Source organism: Chiloscyllium plagiosum, chromosome 17, assembly GCF_004010195.1.
Source record: "Chiloscyllium plagiosum isolate BGI_BamShark_2017 chromosome 17, ASM401019v2, whole genome shotgun sequence".
Lineage (NCBI taxonomy): Eukaryota > Metazoa > Chordata > Chondrichthyes > Orectolobiformes > Hemiscylliidae > Chiloscyllium > Chiloscyllium plagiosum.
In genome coordinates, this window is record NC_057726.1 from 3645029 (window position 1) to 3668358 (window position 23330).

At 41.8% G+C, this 23330-nt stretch overlaps 1 protein-coding gene across 5 annotated transcripts in view; it reads left to right on the plus strand.

Moving 5' to 3' along the window:
- LOC122558200 (granule associated Rac and RHOG effector protein 1-like) overlaps nt 1-23330 on the plus strand; it is a 214257-nt gene that overhangs the window by 172399 nt on the left and 18528 nt on the right. For all 5 annotated transcript variants that reach the window (XM_043706520.1, XM_043706524.1, XM_043706523.1 and 2 more), the window contains exons 7-8: nt 19922-20077; nt 22280-22377. In XM_043706520.1, the coding sequence (XP_043562455.1) occupies nt 19922-20077; nt 22280-22377 (254 nt within the window). The remainder of the gene's footprint in view (nt 1-19921; nt 20078-22279; nt 22378-23330) is intronic.

Here is a 23330-nt window from a genome sequence, read left to right on the forward strand (position 1 = left end):
CCTTTATTCCTGATGAAGGGCTTTTGCCCGAAACGTCGATTTTGCCTGTCTTCGGATGCTGCCTGAATTGCTGTGCTCTTCCAGCACCACTGATCCAGAATCTGGTTTCCAGCATCTGCAGTCATTGTTTTTACCTTTTTGCTCTAGATGTTGTCTGGAAAGCACACTGTCACTCCCTGCCATTTCAGTCCCAGTGCACATGAAGTAAATGTGCTTTGAAATGATTTTATTTCCACTGTTAGTGAAATATACTGATTATGCGATTGTAGTCACATGTCTGCTTTTTCTCATTGACCTTTGAAAGTCTTCTGTTTATTTACTGTGTTCCTGTTCTCTTTGGACCTGGCCTCAACGCTCTTTTACAGTTATGCTGACTGCACCACCATGAACATATTATCACAACATAGACAGTTTTGTTGGACTTAGTGGTATTGCTCTACTCCTGTGTATTTTAGATGACAATGACATTTTAACATCCTAAAAATGTGTTCAGACACCACGGTGATCATTCACTGCAGAATTTAGGAAAGGAAAGGCTTATGCAGAACAAAACCATACAGTAAAGATCTGAAACAGAAAATACTTGAGACATTCAAATCTGGCGTCAGATAGGGAGAAAGGAACTGAGTTGATCTTTAAGATTGATGATCTTTAATTTCAGTGCTATGATGAGGATCGTTGTCTGGGAACATGAACTCTATTTCTCTATCCTGCTGAATTTCTCCAGTACTTTGTTTCTATTTTGGCTTTCCAGTATCTGCAATATTTGTAGCAATGGGGTTATCTGTGCTGTACAGGTCTTCTGAGAAGTTTCAGGTCAGTTATGCTTCAAATTAGAAGAACCTGTCAATTTCTATCCAACAATGATATTTTGGACCACAGTGTGTGAGTAATTAGAGGCATATGTGGTGAGTATAGCATGCTTGAGAGACCTACAGTTTCCAAAGGAGGGAGAGGTATTGTCGCCTGTCTATGGATATTACCAATTCACTGTTAGCGATTGATCAGTAATTAGCCAACAAATGCATTAATCTTGTATCATGCAACTGCTATGCTGGTAGAGAGGGAGATAGATTGACCATTGTTTTATTTACACTAATGACTTTTATGTTTATATGGAACATAGGAACTGGAGCAGAGCATTCAGTCCATCGAGCCAGTTTAATCATTTTAGATTCTAGCCAATCATCTTTTTTGCATTATTTTCCCACTCTATCTCCAGATTCCTTTCTGTCTTTGGAGACTCATGGCATTTTGATTTCTGTCTTGAGCTTGTTCAAGCTTCTACACCCCTCTGGAGTAAACATTTCCAAAGGTTCACCGCTTTCTGAATGAAAAGAAATACCTTCTCATTGTAATCTTAAAAGACTGCCCCTTCTCCTGAGATGATGTCCCCTGGTTCCAGAGTCAGTAGCCAGCGTTACATTCTAACTATATTGACCCTGTCACACCTTGTAAAAATTTTTAAAATTTCAGTGAAGTCATTTCTCGTTCTATGAAGCTTCAGGCATACAGACCCAGAGTTTCCTCAATCCTTCTTCATAAAACAGTTTGGCCATCCAGGGTTAATCTGGTGGATCTCTGTTTGTGTCAAGTATGTCCTTTCTTGAATAAAGGGACCAAAACTGTGCTCATTACTGCAGGTGAGGTCTCACCAAGACTCTGTACACTGCAGTTTGCTAAAATGTAAAAAAAAAGTCAAGTGGTTGCTAACCGATGGGAGGTTTGCTCCTTGCTTTTATCTTGTTTAATACGTGCATTTGGTCTTGTCTGTAGGGCACCTTCAAAATGCGTTGTTTTAATTTCTCTGACAGGTCAGTGAATGTAAGCACAAGAGTAGGAGTACGCCAAATGCTCTGCCTTTCACTATCAAGTCTGATCTTTGACCTCAAATCTGTATAGTGGCTCTATCCCCGTACTCTTTGATTTTGTTTGTCCCAGACCCAATTGATCTCAGTCTTGAATAGGCTCATCTGAGCATCCATATCCCTGCATGGTAAGCCGACAAGAGGGGAGGCCATCTTGGATTTGGTGTTTGGCAATAAACCATGCCAGGTGTCAGGTCTCTCGGTGGGAGAGTATTTTGTTGATAGTGATCACAACTCCCTGACCTTTACTTTACTCATGGAGATGGATAGGAGCAGATGGTATGGGAGAGTATTTAATTGGGGGAGGGGGAATTACAATGCTATTAGGCAGGAACTGGGGCAGCTAAATTGGGAACGGATATTCTCTGAGCAATGCATAACAGAAATGTGGAGATTGTTTAGGAAGCACTTGCTATCGTGCAGGACAGGTTTGTCCCACTGAGACAAGGAAGGCATGGTAGGGTGAAAGAACAAGGGATGTGGAACATGTAGTCAAGAGGAAGAAGGAAACTTACTTAAGGTTGAAGAGGCAAGGATCAGACAGAGCTTTAGAGGGTTACTAGGTAGCCAGGAAGGAACTGGAGAATGGACTTAGGAGACCTAGAAGGGGACATGAAAAACCTTTAGCGGGTAGGCTTAAGGAAAACCCTAAGGCATTCTACAATTACGTGAGGAATAAGAGGATAGCCAGAGTGAGGGTAGGGCCAATTAGGGATAGTGGAGGGAAGTTGCGCCTGGAGCTGGAGGAAGTAGAGGAGATCCTTAATGAATATTTTGCTTCAGTATTCACGACTGAGAGGGACCTTGACATTTCTGAGGACAGTGAAAAACAGACTAATGTTAGGAAGGGGGATGTGCTGAAAATTTAGAAAAATCTTTATGGAACTGACAACCGGAAGCGGCAGATACAAATCACTATAAATGCTGGAGGAAACATCACAGAAGTGCTTCACAGGAGGCTCCCAAGCACTGAGGATGTCACCTAGGCAGGGGATGAAACGTCTGCAACACAAATTCCCAGCTCGACGAACAGAACCACAACAATGAGCACCCGAGCTACAAATCTTCTCCCGTACTTTGAATAGAAAAGTCCCCTGGGCAAGACAGGATATAGGAGAAAGTGAGGACTGCAGATGCTGGAGATCAGAGCTGAAAATGTGTTGCTGGAAAAGCACAGCAGGTCAGGCAGCATCCAAGGAGCAGAAGAAGGAGCCCTTCTTCAGGAATCCCGAAACGTCGATTCTCCTGCTCCTTGGATGCTGCCTGACCTGCTGCGCTTTTCCAGCAACACATTTTCAGCCAAGACAGGATATACCCTCGGTTACTACAGGAAATAGGGAAGAGATTGCTGCGTCTTTGGCGATGATCTTTGCGTCCTCACTGTCCACTGGAGTAGTGCCAGATGATTGGAGGGTGGCAAATGCTATTCCCTTGTTCAAGAAAGGGAGTAGGGATAATCCTGGGAATTATAGACCAGGCAATCTTACATCAGTGGTGGGCAAAGTATTGGAGAGGATTCTGAGAGACAGGATTTATGATTACTTGGAAAACCATAGTTTAATTAGACATAGTCAGCATGGTTTTGTGAGGGGCAGGTCAATCCTCACAAATCTTATTGAATTCTTTGAGGATGTGACAAAATGTATTGATGAAGGTAGAGCAGTGGATGTGGTGTACTTAGAATTTAGCAAGGTGTTTGATATGGTTCTCCATGGTAGGCTCATTCAGAAAGTGAGGAGACTTGGGACAGAGGGAAATTTGCCTGTCTGGATATAGAGTTGGCTGGCCAATAGAAGACAGAGGATGGCGGTAAATGGAAAATATTCAGTCTGGAGCTCAGTGACCAGTGGTGTTCTGCAGGGATCGGTTCTGGGACCTCTGCGCTTTGTGGTTTTTATAACTGACTTGGATTAGGAACTGGAAGGGTGGGTTAGTAAGTTTGCCAATGACACGAAGATTGATGGAGTTGTGGATGGTTCTGGATGTAAGTTTGCTCGCTGAGCTGGAAGGTTCGTTTTCAGATATTTTGTCACCATAGTACGTAACATCATCAGTGAGCCTCCGGTGAAGCACTGGTGGTATGGCCTGCTTTCTATTTGTGTTTAGTTTCCTTGGGTTAGTGATGTCATTTCCTGTTCTTTTTCTCAAGGGGTGGTAAATGGGATCCAAGTCAATATGTTTGTTGATAGAGTTCCGGTTGGAATGCAGTGCTTCTAAGAATTCTCACACGTGTCTCTGTTTGACTTGTCTTGGATGTGTTGTCCCAGTTGAAGTGGTGTCCTTCCTCGTCTGTATGTAAAGATACTCGTGAGAGTGTATCATGTCTTTTTGTGGCTAGTTGAAGTTTATGTATAGTGGATAGTGTGGGGGCTGTTGTGTGTTGCAACGGGACATTGACAGGATGCAAAACTGGATTAATAGTGGTGTACAATGTGGAAAAGTGTAAAGTGATTCACTTTGGAAGGTGAAATTTGAATGCAGAATACAGGGTTAAAGGCAGGAATCTTGGCAGTGTGGAGGAACAGAGAGGTGTTGAGATCCATGTCCATAGATCCCTCAAAGTTGCCACCCAAGTTGGTAGGGTTGTTGAGAGAGTATATGGTGTGTTGGCGTTCATTAGTAGTGGGATTGAGTTTAAGAGCTGTGTGGTTATGCCACAGCTCTATAGTGCCCTGGTTAGACCACACTTGAAATATTGTGTCCTGTCCTGATTATAGGCAGGATGTGGAAGCTTTAGAGGTAGTGCAGAGGAGATTCACCAGGATGCTGCCTGGACTGGAGAACACGTCTTATGAAGTAAGGTTGAGGGAGCTAGGGCTTTTCTTATTGGAGTGAAGAAGGATGAGAGGTGACTTGATAGAGGTGTACAAGATGTTGAGAGACATAGATAGAGTGGATAGCCAGAGACGTTTTCCTAGGGTGGAAATGTCAATCCTGAGGATGCATAATTTTAAGGTAATTGGTTCTTTACACAGAGAGTGTTGGGTGTGTGGATTGCACTGCCAGCAGTGGTAGTAGAGTCAGAGACATTTGGGATGTTTAAGTGACTCTTGGACAGACACATGTAAGATAGTACAATGAAGGATAGGTAGGTGAGTCTGATCAGAGAGTAGGGTAAAAGGCCAGCACAACATCGAGGGTTGAAGGGCCTGTACTGTTCCATGTTCTAATTCCAAAGATTCAAAGCCCTCTGAATTTCTCCTGCTGCCAATCCAAAATGATTGAGCTCTTCTCTTAAGGCTAAGGCCCATAGTTCTAAATTTTCCAGATGAGCAACAGCTTTTTAGCATGCTCTCTGTCAAGACTTATGCATTTCAATAAGATCCTTTGATTGATATGAATTCCAGAAGATATGGGCCCAATCTAATTGATTTCTCATCAAAGGAGAGTTTCCCCGTCCCAGCAAACAGTCTAGTGAGTGTGCATAGCACTCCCTCTAAGGCAAGGCTATTTTTTCTTAGATAAAGAAATCAAAGGTGTCCTTTGCAATTGTTCAAGTGTGGTCTCATTCTATATGATTTTGTGAGGAGGGGAAAGTGTGTTAGCTGTGATTGTCCTTTAACAACTGGACCCACTTTGCAATGTGTTCCTAGTTTGATGAATGACCTATTCTGAAGAATTGCACTTGAAATGTTAACTTTATTTCTGTGTAAGTGCTGCCAAATCAGCTGAGTATCTCCATTACTTTCCATTTTTATTTATGATTTCCAGCATTCACAGTATTTTGCTTTTTTATATTGGTGTGTGACCTAGATGAAAGTGAGTGGATTGCCTGAGGCAGGAAGCTAAGCAACCTCCTAGGCTGCTTTGACACTGGGTAGTGTTTGAAATCTGTGGCACTGCCCTGCAGGATGTCACTTTTCATTAGTTGTAAACAAATGCTGTTGACTTTGCGCAATGGCTGGAATTCCAGAAGGTTGCAAAGGACTATTGCCAAGTCCAGCCCCTCAAAAACAAAATACTATAGATGCTGGAAATCTGAAGTAGTCGATATAATAATAACCTCTTTGGATCAGTGTTTGCTCTGCAACAATGGCCAGTGAATTAACAAGTGAATCCAGGGCTTTACATGTACGCTTTGCATCGTGGGAATTAGTCTAAAAAAATGAATGGTGTAGAGTGTGAGATGCATGTAGAGATGTTTTGTTTTGTAGCACGCACTGAAATTTGAGTGGAGCTAAGACGTTTGTTCTTGTATTTTGCTTCTAGTTTTATTAATGAGCCTGATTTGCAGTTTGTGCCATGTCTGAGTTGGCAATGTCTGAAGTTAATATTTCTCTTTTACTTATTGGCAGTAAACCAGGGTATTGTCATAACCAAACATAACCCATGAGAATATTTGGTGCATATGGTGTAAGTGTGGATCTGATATGAAAGCAAGCCCTTGTGCTGAGTTTGAAGAACTAACACATACAATGCTTGCATTTCACTTTCAAGTAGGTTGTGCCATAGGAGGGATGTATTTACAGTGACACATTCACAGGGTTCTTTAAGAAAGTGCTCCACTGTTCATTGTGAAAATGATGGATAATTAATAAGTGAAACAGACTGTCCTGGGTTTCAATGGAGACCGATGATGATTAGATTGGAATTGTTTTTTGTGAAGGGGAACTAAAGAGCTGGTGAAAAATGCAATTTGATGTAGTCTTTCCATTTAGGACCTGCTAGTTTGATCATAAAGCTTCTGGTGGGCCTGTTTTCCTCCTCCTGACCCTTTCACTTTATTGAGGCCTTGATCTCTGCTCATGAACACAGTTCCACAGGTTTCGAACATCCTGCAGTCCTTCACACAGTCACTAGTGTTCATTTTTAATGGGAACGTTGGCTGGCTGTTCAACTGGGAGAAGCATCACAGCTGAGCCTATGTCTGTTCAACATCCTCATAAACATTTTGTTATGACTATGCTGTAACCTCTGATAAAACAGAAGTGCTGGTCGGCTTTTCCAGCTTTTGACACTGATGCTAATTCTTGATGCCCACTGCTGTCCACTTGCCTATAGAAAATTAACTTGTAACAATATGCATCTGCACATCTTGACCATTTCTTGAATAGTAAATTTGTAATGCTGCAATGCTATACCAGCTCTTGGTAGGTTAATTAAGTTGACAGTTTAACAGTTTTTTTTACTAAAGTAAAGCTGAGCCCAAGCATGTGGTGTACTTGAGCTGAAATGTCTATTGGTCTTGACAGCTGCTTATATGAAGTGCATTTTGTTTAACATCCATGTTCACAGATGTGGCATCAGGTCTTGATTATATATAATTTGCCTCTCAACACATTGGTATTTGAAATGGCAGTGACATTCCCTTCCAGCTCGTTATTTCCTTTGAGACCTTGGTGCTGGCATTGTGATAACAAGTGTACATCTGAGTGTATATATGATTGTCTGATGATGTCTATAATATGTCGAATTTAATGTCTCCATATAATATCTCACCCTTGACGTCAAAGTGCTATAATTTCTCACAAGAACTTTCAAGTGTGTCACCAAGATGGTTCATATTCAATATTTCTCAGAGGACCTGAGTTTTGAAGGATTGTGGAAAAATTGACTTATTTCAAGTTTTATGGAAATGCTTGGCCTGTTGTTGAAAAGTCACTCTGGACAATGACCATTTTCTTTAAACAAGGCTTCATAGACATCAGAGTCGAGAGAATAGTGCTGGAAAAGCACAGCAGCTCAGACAGCATCCGAGGAGCAGGATAATCGACGTTTCGGGCCTAAGCCCTTCAAAGATTCCTGATGAAGGGCTTATAACCAAAACATTGTCTCTCCTGCTCCTCAGATACTGCCTGACCTGCTGTGCTTTTCCAACACCACACCCTTGACTCTAATATCCAGCATCTGCAGTCCTCACTTGCTCTTCCTTTACAGAAATCACATGACTGACAACTGTTCTGCTGTAAACCCCTCCTAGGGCTGTATGAGTAGTAGTTAGTTAAAGAGTATTTTGATGTCTGGAATCAGTTAGGGAACAAGAACATTGTTTCAAAGTGCTGCCCAGCTCTTCTCCTATTTTCTGGTAGTCTGTCTTTGTTGGGTTCAGGGTGAAACCAATTTGTTTTCCTGAAAGAAGGATTGAAGAAACAGCTCAGCACTATTTTCTAAGCAAGCTGTGTCTGTCAAGACTCCAGAAGCAATTAGAGTCATAGAGATGTACAGCACGGAAACAGACCCTGCGGTCCAACCTGTCCATGCCGACCAGATATCCCAACCAAATCTAGTCCCACCTGCCAGCATCCGGCCCATATCCCTCCAAACCCTTCCTATTCATATACCCATTCAAATGCCTCTTAAATGTTGCAATTGTACCAGCCTCCACCACATCCTCTGGCAGGTCATTCCATTCATGTACCACCCTCTGCGTGAAAAAGTTGCCCTTAGGTCTCTTTTATATCTTTCCCCTCTCACCTTAAACCTATGCCCTCTAGTTCTGGACTCCCCAACCGCAGGGAAAAGACTTTGCCTATTTATCTTATCCATGCCCCTCATAATTTTGTAAACCTCTATAAGGTCACCCCTCAGCCTCCGACGCTCCAGGGAAAACAGCCCCAGCCTGTTCAGCTTCTCCCTGTAGCTCAGATCCTCCAACCCTGGCAACATCCTTGTAAATCTTTTCTGAACCCTTTCAAGCTTCACAACATCTTTCGAATAGGAAGGAGACCAGAATTGCACGCAATATTCCAACAGTGGCCAAACCAATGTCCTGTACAGCTGCAACATGACCTCCCAACTCCTGTACTCAATACTCTGACCAATAAAGGAAAGCATGTTGTGGTTCTGTTCGTCGAGCTGGGAATTTGTGTTGCAGACGTTTCGTCCCCTGTCTAGGTGACATCCTCAGTGCTTGGAAGCCTCCTGTGAAGCGCTTCTGTGATGTTTCCTCCGGCATTTATAGTGATTTGTATCTGCCGCTTCCGGTTGTCAGTTCCAGCTGTCTGCTGCAGTGGCTGGTATATTGGATCCAGGTCGATGTGTTTATTGATTGAATCTGTGGATGAATGCCATGCCTCTAGGAATTCCCTGGCTGTTCTCTGTTTGGCTTGTCCTATAATAGTAGTGTTGTCCCAGTCGAATTCGTGTTGCTTGTCATCTGAGTGTGTGGCTACTAAGGATAGCTGGTCGTGTCGTTTCGTGGCTAGTTGGTGTTCATGGATGCGGATCGTTAGCTGTCTTCCTGTTTGTCCTATGTAGTGTTTTGTGCAGTCCTTGCATGGGATTTTGTACACTACATTGGTTTTGCTCATGCTGGGTATCGGGTCCTTCGTTAGGTGTTCTTCCTCTTTTTGCAGTTCTGGTGTACTGCAGTGTGTTGTGGCCCTTTTGAAAGGTGTCTTGATGCAACTTCTTTTGTGTGTGTTGGGGTGGTTGCTTTCGTAGTTCAGGACTTGGTCTGTGTGTGTGTGTGTGGCTTTCCTGTATACCTTTGTGGTGAATTCTCCGTTCGGTGTTCTCTGTACCATCACGTCTAGGAATGGGAGTTGGTTGTCCTTTTCTTTCTCTCTAGTGAATCGGATTCCTGTGAGTGTGGCGTTGATGATCCGGTGTGTGTTCTCTATTTCTGTGTTTTTAATGATTACAAAGGTGTCATCTACATATCTGACCCAGAGTTTGGGTTGAATTTGTGGTAAGACTGTTTGTTCTAATGTTTGCATTACAGCTTCTGCTATGAGTCCAGAGATGGGTGAGCCCATGGGTGTGCCGTTGATTTGTTCATATATTTGGTTGTTGAATGTGTAGTGTGTTGTGAGGCACAGGTCCAGTAGTTTGAGTATACCGTCTTTGTTGATAGGTCCAACGTCCTGATGTCTGTTCTGTATGTCCAGCAGGTTGGCTATTGTTTCTCTGGCTAGGGTTTTGTTGATAGAGGTGAATAGTGTCGTTACATCGAACAACGAGCACCCGAGCTACCAATCTTCTCACAAACTTTGAAAGGGAAAGCATACCAAATGCCACCTTCACTATCCTATCTACCTGCAACTCCACTTTCAAGGAGCTATGAACCTGCACTCCAAGGTCTCTTTGTTCAGCAACACTCCCTAAGACCTTACCATTAAGTGTATAAGTCCTGCTAAGATTTACTTTCTAAAAATGCAGCACCTCGCATTTATTTGAATTAAACTCCATCTGCCATTTCTCAGCCCATTGGCCCATCTGGTCAAGATCCTGTTGTAATCTGAGGTAACCCTCTTCGCTGTTCACTACACCTCCAATTTTGGTGTTATCTGCAAACTTACTAACTGTACCTCTTATGCTCGCATCCAAATCATTTATGTAAATGACAAAAAAGTAGAAGACCCAGCACCGATCCTTGTGGCACTCCACTGGTCACAGGCCTCCAGTCTGAAAAACAACCCTCCACCACCACCCTCTGTGTGCATTCTTGGTGATTTAACCACACAGGTTAGAATGTCAGAATGACAGATTTTTAAACATCCTACATATTACATTTTTGGCCTTCAAGAACTGGCCTAGTGATTTTTCTCAAAAGTTGGTCTCTACAAATAAATCTTTTTTAATCCTTCACTGGACTGTGTATAGGTCAGCTTTGTGTATGTGTATGGAAGGATAAACTTTTATACTTATAGAATTCCAACTGTGTATGTTAGCCAGTTATTGTATCTTCATTGCTTAAGTTTTTTTATTTTGACATGTAAAGACCATATCATTTTAGTTTTAGTCATTTTGTTTGCGGACAGAAACGGAGAAAATGTTTTCAAACCAAGAATTATAGAAGAAATTTGCTACACTTTTAAAAACAAATTACTGAAACTTATTTTGTGTGAAAAATTAAAACTCTCACAACACCAGGTTTTGGTCCAACAGGTTTATTTGGAAGCACTAGCTTTCGGAGCGCTGCTCCTTCATCAGGTGGTTGTGGAGTATACAACTGTAAGACACCGAATTTATAGCAAAAGTGATGTAACTGATTTTTAACTTTGTACACCCCAGTCCAACATCGGCATCTCCCAGTTATTTTGGGTGGTATTTTTTGCAGCTTTGTTTAAGCAGTAGGGGAAGCTGTTTGAGGACAGCGCAACACAAAGGGAGATAAACAGAGCAGGGTTTGGCCAGCAACAAGTACCTGATCATTTTGTGCAGTTGTGGATGCCAGAGGTCATCAGCCTGATGACAGTGCTCTGATTAGTTCCTGGGCAGCTGGACAGCTTGTGTTGTGTGACTGATACAGTGAGAAAGCCTTTGATCTGCTGGACAGGTGTGGGTGTGTGTATGGGGGGGTGGGGGGTGCGCACGTGCACACACACCATCCCTGTAGCCCAACGTACACCTGTTATTACATCCTGCACCAGGTCTCATATGCTGTTCCCTTTAGCCATAAGAACGAAACGACACATATATGATGTGTGACTGTAAGCACAATTCCCCTGTCACCTGCATTTTATACTCTGCTTATCCTGAACTAGGTTTCTTTACTCAACAAGAATGACCATTTATTACAAGCAGGTAAGTGCGAACTTCAGATAAACAATTATGACCTATCAGCAGATAACTCTAATCCCCTTGTAAACGCATTCTTACACAAACAGATGCAGACAATGATCAACAATGGATGTTGTGGGTGAAAAGAAAATCTGGCAGAACTGTTCAGTGGCCCCTGATCACAGGATCTGTTAAGATGTTTCTTGTACTGATCAGAATGTTGCTTCTCGATTTTTCTTCTCTGGATGCTTTCAATGCTTGACAGAGAGGTACAGGAGAAAGTGAGGACTGCAGATGCTGGAGATCAGAGCTGAAAATTTGTTGCTGGAAAAGCGCAGCAGGTCAGGCAGCATCCAAGGAGCAGGAGAATCGACGTTTTGGGCATGAGCCCTTCTTCAGGAATGAGGAAAGTGTGCCAAGCAGGCTAAGATAAAAGGTAAAAGGTAGGGAGGAGGGACTTGGGGAGGGGCATTGGAAATGCGATAGGTGGAAGGAGGTTGAGGTGAGGGTGATAGGCCGGGGTGGGGGTGGAGAGGTCAGGAAGAAGATTGCAGGTTAGGAAGGTGGTGCTGAGTTCGAGAGGTACAGGGTGACTGGTTCAAGGTCTCTGATTTATTAATTAGAAGTCATAGCTTCTGAACACAGCAACTTCGGAAGAAAAGATAACTGGATTTCTTCAAGCTTAAAGCTGCTTTTACCACAGAGAACTGAGCTCCAAGCTGGTTGGAAATAGAGGGGCTTCTCTGCATCTTGTTCATAGCCACAAACTGCTCAACTACATGAGAACAAATCTCACAGTTGTTAGCAAGCAGAAGATCTTTGTCATTGATAACTGGCCACTCATCCACAGAACAGTCGGTTGATTGTTGCTGTTGGAAATCTCTATTTATACACACCACATGGGTTCCAGCTCATCTGCAAACTACATTTCAAATGCCACTTGAACAAGCAGCAGGTGTTCAGGTTACTTGCTTTTAATAACTACAGTAATCCTTCAGCAATCCTTGGCTTTGCAAATAGCTCTTTTCTCCTATTAGTCCATAACAAAAAAAATAGAAAAGTAAAAGATACGGTCTTTATAGAAAGCCTGTTGTTTGCTAATGCATTTGGCAGAATAATCTCCTCTTTCCTGTTGATTTCTGTAATTGTACTGGAGTTGAGTAAAACTTGGTATTCAGAAATATAAGTGATAACATTTATAAGCATCTTTGTAAATAAATTCTTAGGGCAAAATGGTTTGAAAACAACATGTTGAGGCATTGTCAAATACTTTAGGAAGGATATACTGGCGTTGGAGAGGATCTGAAGTGCAGATTCATCAGAATGATCTGGATCTAAAAAGGGTTAAATTATGATTGACTGCATAGACTTGATTGGATCTTGAATATAGACAGCAGAGGAGATGATCTAACCAAGGTGTTTAAATTAACAAAGGGATTCAATAAGGTAGACACAGAAACGTTGCTTGCTCTGGTATGGCAGTCACACCAAGGAAATTGGTATGGCAGATCCTCTCCAATGCCAGTTTCTCCTTCCTAAAGTCCAATACCCAGAGATTAAGGTTTTGCTTCTGATAGATCAAAACAGTGACACTATATACTCACAATGTAAAAATAATCATCTGACACAACCTCAGTCTGAGGATCATTGATAAATTGTAGCTGTACCACTACAATTTTAACTCTGTTCCTTCTGTAACCTGGGATATATTCCAAATGGTCCAAATAACTTATTCGCTTTAAATATCTCCTATTTAACCATTTTTAACTTGTCCAGCAGTCTCTGCATTGACTGCAGCTTTGGCAAAGTTGTTTTCCTGAGGAAACATCAAGCAAAGCACTTTTTCTATACCTTCAATACCATAAGGCATAGGAGTGGAAGTAAGGCTATTCGGCCTATCGAGTCCACTCCGCCATTCAATCATGGCTGATGGGCATTTCAATGCCACTTACATGCACTCTCCCATATCCCTTAATTCCTTGCGAGATTAAGAATTTATCAATATCTGCCTTGAAAACATTTAACATCCCGGCCTCCACTGCGTTCCATAGTAATGAATTCCACAGCCCACCACTCTCTCCTCATTTCCATTCTAAATTGACCCCCTCTGATTCTAAGGCTGTGCCCAAGAATCCTAGTATCCCCGCCTGACGGAAACAATTTCCCAGCATTATCTTGTAAGTTTCTATTAGATCTCCCCTCAACCTTCTAAACTCTAATGAATACAATCCCAGGATCCTTAACCGTTCATCATATGTTAGGCCTACCATTCCAGGGATCATCCATGTGAATCTCTGCTGGACACGCTCCAGTTCCAGTATGTCCTTCCTGAGGTGTGGGGCCCAAAACTGGACACAGTATTCTAAATGGAGCCTAACTAGAGTTTTATAAAAGTCTCAGTGGCACATCGCTGCTTTTACATTCCAACCTTCTTGAGATAAATGACAACATTACATTTACTTTCTTAACACAGATTCCATCTTTACAGAATCCTGTACTAGTGCTCCTAGATCTCTTTGTACTTTGGCTTCATGAACTTTCTTGCTGTTTAGAAAATTGTCCATGCCTGTATTCTTTATTCCAAAGTGCAAGACCTCACATTTGCTGACATTGAATTTCATCAGCCATCTCTTGGACCACTCTCTCTTAAACTATCTAAATCATTTTGCAGCCTCCCTACCTCCTCAGAACTACCTGCTTGTCCGTCTAACTTCATATCATTGGCAAACTTCGCCAGAATATCCCCAGTCCCTTCATTCAGATCATTAATATGTAAAGTGAACAGCTGCGGTCCTGACATTGAACCCTTATATCTCAACTCTCTGCCTTCTGTTAGACATGCCAGTAGTTCACCTTAAACCATGGGCCCTCACCTTACTCAGCAGCCTCCTGTGAGGCACCTTACCAAGGCCTTTTGGAAGTCTAGGTAGATAACATCCATTGGGTTTCCCTGGTCTAACTTACTTGTTACCTCTTCAAAGAATTCTAATACATTTGTCAGGCATGACCTCCCCTTACTAAATCCATGCTGACTTGTTCTAATCTGACCCTGCACTTCCAGGAATTTAGAAACCTCATCCTTTAACGATATATTCTAGAATTTTACCTACAACTAAGGTTAGGCTAATCAGCCTATAATTTTCCGTCTTTTGTCTTGATCCTTTCTTGAACAAGGGGTTACAACGCGACTTTTCCCATCATCTGGGACTTTCCCTGACTCCAGTGATTTTTGAAAAATTACAACCAACGCCTCCACTATTTCCTCAGCCACCTCCCTCAGAATTCTAGGATGTAGCCCATCGGGGCCAGGAGGTTTATCAATTTTTAGACCTTTTAGCTTTTCTAGCACTTTCTCTTTTGTAATGGCCACCATACTCAACTCTGCCCCTTGACTCTCCTTAATTGTTGGAATATTACTTATGTCTTCCATTGGGAAGACTGACACAAAGTATTTAAGCTCTTCAGCTATTTCCTTATCTCCCGTCACTAGCCTTCCTGCATAAATTTGGAGCAGCCCAATTTCTACTTTTGCCTTTCGTTTGTTCCTTATGTATTGAAAGAAACCTTTACTATCATTTCTAATATTACTGGCTAGCTTACCTTCATATTTGATCCTCCTTCCTTACTTCTCTCTTTGTTATCCTCTGTTTGTTTTTGTAGCCTTCCCAACCTTCTGATTTCCCAGTGCTGTTGGCCACTTTATAGGCTCTCTCTATGTCTATGATACATTTCCTGACTTCCTTTGTCAGCCATAGCTGTCTAATCCCCACCCCTGCCCCCAGATGATCTTTCTTTTCTTTGGGATGAACCTCTGACCTAAATACCTAAAGTCCAAAGATGTCTTTTGCCTCCATCAATAGTCTAACTGTTAGTTTCAATATTTAGTGTCTCTTCTGGAAATTGCATAAAAAATACTGTGTCCAACCATAACCTATAAAAAACACACTCTTCCTGCTCTGGGTATAATCAGGATATAGTCAGGAGTGTGACAGAATATTGCCTGGATGAGTGCAGCTCCAACAGCATTCAAAAAACTCATCACCATCCAATGCACCCCACTTGATTGGCATCACAACCACCACTTGAAACACACTCACCTCCCTTGCTATTGATAGACAATGGCAGCAGTGTGTACCATCTACAAACCACACTGCATCTCACCAAGGAACATTCAACAGCACCTTCCAAACCCACAACTTGTACACCTAGATGAACAAGGGTAGCAAATACATGAGAGCACCACCAGGTTTCCTCTCCAAGCCTCACAATATGTTGATTAGAACTTTCAGTGTCACTGGGTCACTATCCTGGAACTTCCTCCCTGACAGCTCTGTGGGTATCCATACACTCAAAGACGGCAGTGGTTCAAGAAGATGGCTCCTCATCTCCCACCTTCTCCAGGGCCAATAAGGTTAGGCAACAAATACTGGCTGAGCCAGCAGCACTCCCTTGAAGGAATGAAAATATCCTGAATCCTCAGACTGAATTGACATCTCCATATTTATTCTTGGATATGTAAGATTGAATTCCCAAGACAATGAAATTACAAAAGGCATGAAATTGCAAAACCTTCACAAAGGGATTCTGATATTGCCTCTTTCAGTTATCCCCATTCTGTTTTAGGAAAGAGTATATAGTGGATGGTTGGCATTGATTTGAGAAGTGTGCCAAACTGTATCCCTTCTGTGGAAATGCTCATTGAATGTATTAAGGAAGAACTGTTTCTACTGGCAGGTCGGACAGTAATGAGAGGACACTGATTTAAGCTGATTGACAAAGAAGAACCAGGGATGAAATGATTTATTAACGCAGTGATCTGGAATGCACAGGAAGATTTAACTGTGACTTTTGAAAGGGATTTGGATAAACACTTGAATAAAAAAGATTTGCGAAGCTATGGGAAAGAACAAGGGAGTGGATATACACTTAGTTGGGTAAATTCTTTCCAAAGAGCAGGCACAGGCACAATGTGCTGAATGATCATTTTTGTGTGAAATGACTCTCCTAACAAAGGTATTTTATGGACCAGACCCTCCCCAGCTGGAGAAATTTAAGCCACAAAGGGATTGTGATGGTAAATATAAACTTGAAATAGTGTGTGATATCCCTCTGAGGGAACATATGAAGGAAGGTTCTGGTGTGCTGCAGCATAATTGAATGGAAAAAGGATGAATCATTGAGAGTGCATGGGAACTCACTGATGAAAGCATGCTGGAGATATTTGTGGTCAGACCAGTGGATTGGTTATGTGATTAATGGTCAGATTAATGGATGTCGTGCAGCTCCCTCTGCACCTTATTTTCCACTAGTCCCCAGGACTGACATCAACAAGCTTTTAAAAAACAAGTTTTTAATTGTGCTCATGTGGGACTCCTGTTTATGTGATCTATTGCACCTTAGCATTACAGACAGGAGTCTGATACATTACACAAACTTATACTACAAGAAATAAATGGTTGTTTAAAAAATAAATCTTTAATAAGATTCTTGCGTGAGTTTAAGTGCATTGCCCACAAATGGAGAGCACTGAGGAAGATCATTTGGCCTCATGTAGCTGAAAGAAAACTATAACAACCCCAATCCCCTCAGTTAATACATCCAGCTGTTTTTAAAATTGATGCCAGGATTTTTGTCTCGACTACTCGACGCAATGTCTGCTTTATTGTAATTCTCTTCCAACCTTAAATTTACCTTTCACAACTTACAAACTGTTCTTGCCACTTGGTTTGCAGTTAGGTTATGCATTAGTCGTATTTATTTTGTTATGTTGCTTTGTAAGATGTCAGTAACAGAAAGGAGGGTTAATAAGGAGTGTTGTGGTGACCAGCACTGGTCACAATCTTTGGAAATGTAGTTTGACCAGAGCATTTTGCCATTTGGTTTCCTGTCTTGATTCTGCATTGCAATCCTCTGTTTCTCTTCTTGGTTGCTGCTTTGGCTCACATCCTCTCTATCTTTTCAGAAGGTTTTTTTTTCCCCTTGCTGGGGTTGTGTTTCTGCAATGGCTGTTATTCCAGCTTGGAGCTAACCCAATATAGACTGGAATAACTAGGACCGCTCCAAGCAGTTTGTCTTAGCAGCTTACAACAATCAACATTCACTGAGTATTTCAGAAGTTAGAGTCAGAGAGTGATACAGCACAGAAACAGACTCTTTGGCCTGACTCATCCATACTGACCAAAATCCAGTTTCCTAAACTGAACTTGTCCCATTTGTCTGTGTTCGACCCATATCCTCCTTAATCTTTCCTATCCATGTACCTGTCCAAATGTCTTTTAAATGTTTTAATTGTGCTTGCCTCTACCACTCCTTCTGGCAGCTCATTCCATATATGCACCACACTGTATGAAAAAGTTGCCCATCAGGTCCCTTTTAAATCTTTTCCCTCCTCACCTAACCTATGCCCACTTGTTTTGGACACCCTACCCTGAGGAAAAGACCTTGGCTATTCACCTTATCTACACCCCTCTTTTTATTTTATAAATCTTTATAAAGTCACCCCTCCGCCTCTTACAATACAACGAAAAATGTCCCACCCTATCCAACCTCTCCTTCTAACTCAAACCCACCAGTATCGGTAACATCCTTTCAAATTATTTTTGCATCCTTTCCAGTTTCATTGTATGCAGTGCTCCAAATGTGGCCTTACCTTGGATAGTCGCAACATGATATCCCAACTCCTATATTCAGTGCTCTGACCAATGAAGGCAAGTGTGTCAAAAGCCTTCTTCACCATCCTGTTTACCTGTGATTCCACTTTCATGAAACTGTGTACCTGCATCCCTTGTCTCTCTGTTCGATAATACTGTCCAAAACCCTGCCAGTAACTATGTAAGTCCAGCAGCACTTGTCTCCATCTGCCATTCCTTGGCTCACTGACCCAGTTGATCAAGATCCCGTTGTACTCCAGATGATCTTCACTATACAGTTTACTGCCAATATTGGTGTCATCTGCAAACATACAAACCATGCCTCTTATAATCTCATCCAAATTGTTTATATAAATTACAACATAAGTGACACCCCCCCCCCCCCCCCCCACCAATCCTTACAGCACACCACTGGTCGCAGACCTCCAACCAAACAACAATCCTTAACTACCACCCTCTATCTCCTATTGTCAAACCAATTTTGTATCCAATTGGCTAGCTCCCCCTGAATCCCATGTGAGCTAACTTACTAACCAGACCACCCTGCAAAACCTTGTCAAAGGCCTTGCTAAAGTCTGCCTTCATCTATCTTCTTGGTCACCTCTTTTATAAAAAAAACTCCATCAAGTTTGTGAGACATGATTTCCCATGCAGGAAGGCCTGCTGACTATCCCTAATCAGTTTTTGGCTTTGCAAGTGCATGTAAATCCTTCCCTCCAAATCCCCTCCAACAATGTACCCACCATTGACGTCAGGCTCACTGGTCTGTAATTCCTTGACTTTTCCTTGCAGTTTTTCTTAAATAATGGCACTACGTTAGCCATCCTCCAGTCTTCGGGCGCCTCACCTATGGGTGGCGATGATACAAATATCTTCTAGGGTGCCTTTAATTTCTTCCGTAGCTTCCCACAATGTCCAGTGATATACTTAATCAAGTCCCCAGGGATTTATATTCCTTTTTTGCTGTTTAAGACCTCCAGCACCACCTATTTTATAATGAGAACCCTTTTCAAGACATCGCTATTTATTTCTCCAAGTTCCCTCGCTTCCATGTCTTTTTCCACAGTAAATTCATTGCATTTAGGATCTCACCCACTTCCTGTGGTTCCACACACAAATGGTCTCGATGATCTTTAAGGGGCTCTATTCTCTTCCTGGCTATTCTTTTTTGCCTTAATATAGTTGTAGAATCTCTTTGGATTCTCCTTAACCTTATCTGCCAAAGCTATCTCATATCCCCTTTTTGTCATCCTGCTTTCTCTCCTAAGTATACTCCTACACCTCTGATACTCCCCAAGGGATTCACTTGATCCCAGCTGTCTATATCTGACAAATGCCTCCTCCTTTTTCTTGATCAGAGCCTCGATAATTCTAGTCATCCGGTGTTCCCTACTCCTGCCAGCCTTACCCTTCACGCTAATAGGAACATACTGTCCCTGAGCACTCATTAACTCATGCTTCAAAGTTTTCAGTTTTACCGCGGCCATCCTTGTTTTGATATCCCCTTTTTAAAGGCAAAAGCATGAATTTCTATTGAGTAAATTTGATGTTTGGATCATTACTCAATAATGGTCTAAAATAATTGATGTGAAGAAAGTGATCCATTTGAAAGAGGGCTTGCATGGCAAGTCAATACTTCAATATATTGAAAAACCCAAGCCAGGGACTGACCTCCAAATATGATTGCTTAGAAAAGAGCAAGGAAGGACAGGAAGTGAATGGAGGTACTCATTGGGCTTTCCACTTGAATAATGGAAGTAGATGAAGCTGTTCTTGGGCTGGATAAAGAAATGATTCACAGCTGGAAATGGTTGAAGAAATAGATGAAATGCACTAACTTGTGTTCTCACAAACCTATTCTGCTTTTCTCTTTAAACTGTCAAGGTTTATATTAAAGGGAAGAGATTTGTTTTAACATATGCCTGTTATATGGAAAACTCATATAGGCTTTGTTTGCAGCAAGCGATGGTGCAACTTATCAAGGAGGCAGCTGGACAGAACGAAATCTCACCGCGAGATGAGTCTCCGACAGAGATCCTCAATCAGGTCTGCCCCTCAACATGGCGTGGTGCCTGCAAAACTGCTGTGCAGTTGTTGTTTGGTCAGGCAGGATTGGTAAGTGGCTACAACTTTGTTTTCTTTGACAAACACAATACAAATGTGCTGGTTTACAATCCATTCACTATATGTTCTGATCTTAACCAGGCATCAATGAGAAGTGGTCTTTGCAAAGTAGGGTGCAGAAGGGTCTATAGATAAGTCAGTCTAGCAACTGTGATCCATTCTCAGTACCCGGTTGGAATTACATTACTGGAAGTCTCAGAAATATGATGACTCTTGTTTCTTTAGCTCCATACAACGTATGAACTGGAAGTCATACACTTTTTAGAACGAATTAACAGACTGCATCCTTGTTATGTCATCTTCGCAACATACTTTTCTATTTATCTTGTCACCTCTAATTTATCAACTATGCCCTCGATTCCCTCATCCAAGACACTGACATTAATTGTAAAACATTGAGGGCACAACATACATCCCTGTGGGTCCCAACTCATCATAACCTGCTAATCTGAAAAAGATCCATTTATGTATACTTTGTTTTCTGCCTGCCAGCCAATCTTCTATTTTTGTTAATATTTAAGTCTCTCTTCCTGATTTCCTACTTCACACAAAATCATTGATGTTGAATTTTGTCAACTGCCTTCTGGAAATCCAAGTATGTGCATCAACGGGTTCCCCTTTATCCACAACACATGTTGCACCTTCAAAGAATCCTCCCCCCAGGAATATATCAGAGTTCCTTTAGTGTTGTTGGGTCAGGATTCTGGAGCTCCCTCCCTATAACAGCATTATGCCAAATAGCCTGCAGTAGTTCGAGAAGGCAGTCACCACCACCTTCTCAGAGGCACTTAAAGATGGAAAATAAATAATGAACATAAATAACTAAATGAGGCCCATATCTTTGAATGAAAGAAAAGAACATGCCAGGACACTGATCTTGAGTGGATGGAAATGTGGAATTCGAGGAACAGACAGATCAATTATGATCTTGTTGAATAGCAGAACAGTCTTGAAGAGCCAGATGGTCTAATTCTTCTATTTTACAGCTCATCTGCTCTGTTATAACTACTGTGTACGTTAAGACACAGACCTTTTAGTTCTGTCTTTTCATTATTTTTGTAATCTCTAGTTTTGTCTGGGGTTTATATATTGTCACCTGCTGCCACACTCTGGTTGTCATTTCCCTTATTGCTACCCTGCTACCATACCTTCTCTATTGAATTTGTCTCATTTTCTCCAATCGTCATCCATACTATTTAAAGATTGTTCTACCTTTCTCGTAATGCAGCCCAGCAAAACATTGATCCCAGAACAGTTCAGATGCAGAACGTTCCAATGGTATAGCTCCAACTTTGCCAGTTGTGGTGCCCATGTTCTATGAATTGAAACCCATTTCTCCCACATCAATCTTTTGAACTAGAGTTTTGCTACCTTTTGAAGTTTTGCTTTTTAGTTCAGCCCCTATCTGGTCATACTCCTTTAATGGCACCTTTTTTTTTAGTTTTACTGATGTGGATCACGGCCACTGGATCTTCTCCCTCCCACAGCAAGTTCCTCACCAGCCCACTGCAGATATCCCAAACCCTGGTGAGCAACACAGCTTGGACTCTCGCTGTTGACTGCAGAGTATTGTGTTTATGCCCCTCCCCCAACTATATCATTCCCTTTGACATTGCTGTTCACTCCCCTGTCTTTCTGTGCCATAGTCCATTAACTCAATCACCCTGTAGCCACTGCTTTTGGCCCCCATACATTTGCAAGAACCTCAAACCTGTCAGACAATTACAAACACTCAGGCTCCACCATTTCTTTTAGGTTTTGGTCCCTTTACCTAATGCATCCATGGTCACACATAACTGTTCCTGACCATGGAGGAGATTAGAAGACTTTGCAGTATGGGTTATGACCACCTTCTGGTTAAAAAATATCCAGATGACTTTCCCTCCCTGAAGTGTTACAGTATATGTAGTTCGGCCTCCGGCTCTCAAACCCTGAGCCTAAATTCCAGCAGCAGCAGACATTAACTACAGACGTGTTTACTCTGGATCATTTTGGCATGCAGGAGTTCTTGTTGAATTACTGTGTTTAGCCATGAAGTCTTGGAGTTTGGTATAGCACTTGGGTCTGAAGGGATCAAAGAAATTGGGGGAAAAGTGGGAGCAGACTAATGAGTTGAATGATCAACCATGACCATATTGAATGATGGAGCATGCTGAAAGAGCCATGCTGAAAATTTTATTTTATGTCTATTAGGTGGTGGTGGATACAGCGCAAATCGAGAATAAAGAAGCTTATGCCCCACAGATCAGCCTGGAGGGCTCCAGGATTTTGGTTCAGGTCCCTTCAACATGGTAAGTGTAATTGTTTATAAAGGGTACACTGGAAGCAATCCCTGATTTAATCCTCTCTCAAGCAGTGAGAATTTGCAAATACACAAACAGAGTAGGTGGAGGCTGGTGCAACTATAATACTTAAAATGCATCTGTATGGGTATATGAATAGTAAGTGTTTAGAGCGATATGAGCCAAGTACTGGCAAATGAGACTAGATTAGGTTAGGATATCTGGTTAGCATGGACAAGTTGGGACTGAGGGGTCTGTACATCTCAATGACTCTGACTTTAGTGCCCTTGTAATATTGATTTACAACTAACTGCTGCAGGATCATTTTTTTGTGTGTGTGCGTGCTTATCATATTGGGACCAAGCCACTGTCCATTTAGGGGTTCAAAGTGTCAGCATCAACAGTCTTAGGCCATACGCACCATTGGTTAGTTACTAAGAGAACCTCCCTCCATAACACTCCAGTTTCAGGCATCAATCTCAGAACATTGACTATGAATGGATTGGTGAGATCTGTTAGACAATAAAGTGTATCCAGTAAGTCTTTGGGATATCTGATGTTTTTCTAGATACCTTTACTATTCTCCAACTTGATATAGATTGAAGTTTACACAGATCGTGTCAATAAAAGGAAACGGCAATTTATTGATTAAATTCTGTGTATTGTAAAGTTTCTGGTTTAAGTATGTTGCACTGCTCAATGTTATTTGAACTGTAATGTTCAAATATTTCCTGCCATTTTCACTAATGTCAAAATTGTCAAATTATTTTTTCTCCTTTCTGTTCTCTTCTGAAGGCTGGAATTTGTGCTGGCAGTGGGAGCAATGATTCCTTTTAATTATATTGGGACTGCACAGATGATTTCTTAGAATCCCTACAGTGTAGAAACAGGCCCTTCGGCTGAACAAGTCCACACTGATCCTCCAAATAGAGTCCCTCACAAACCCATTATTTTACATTTAC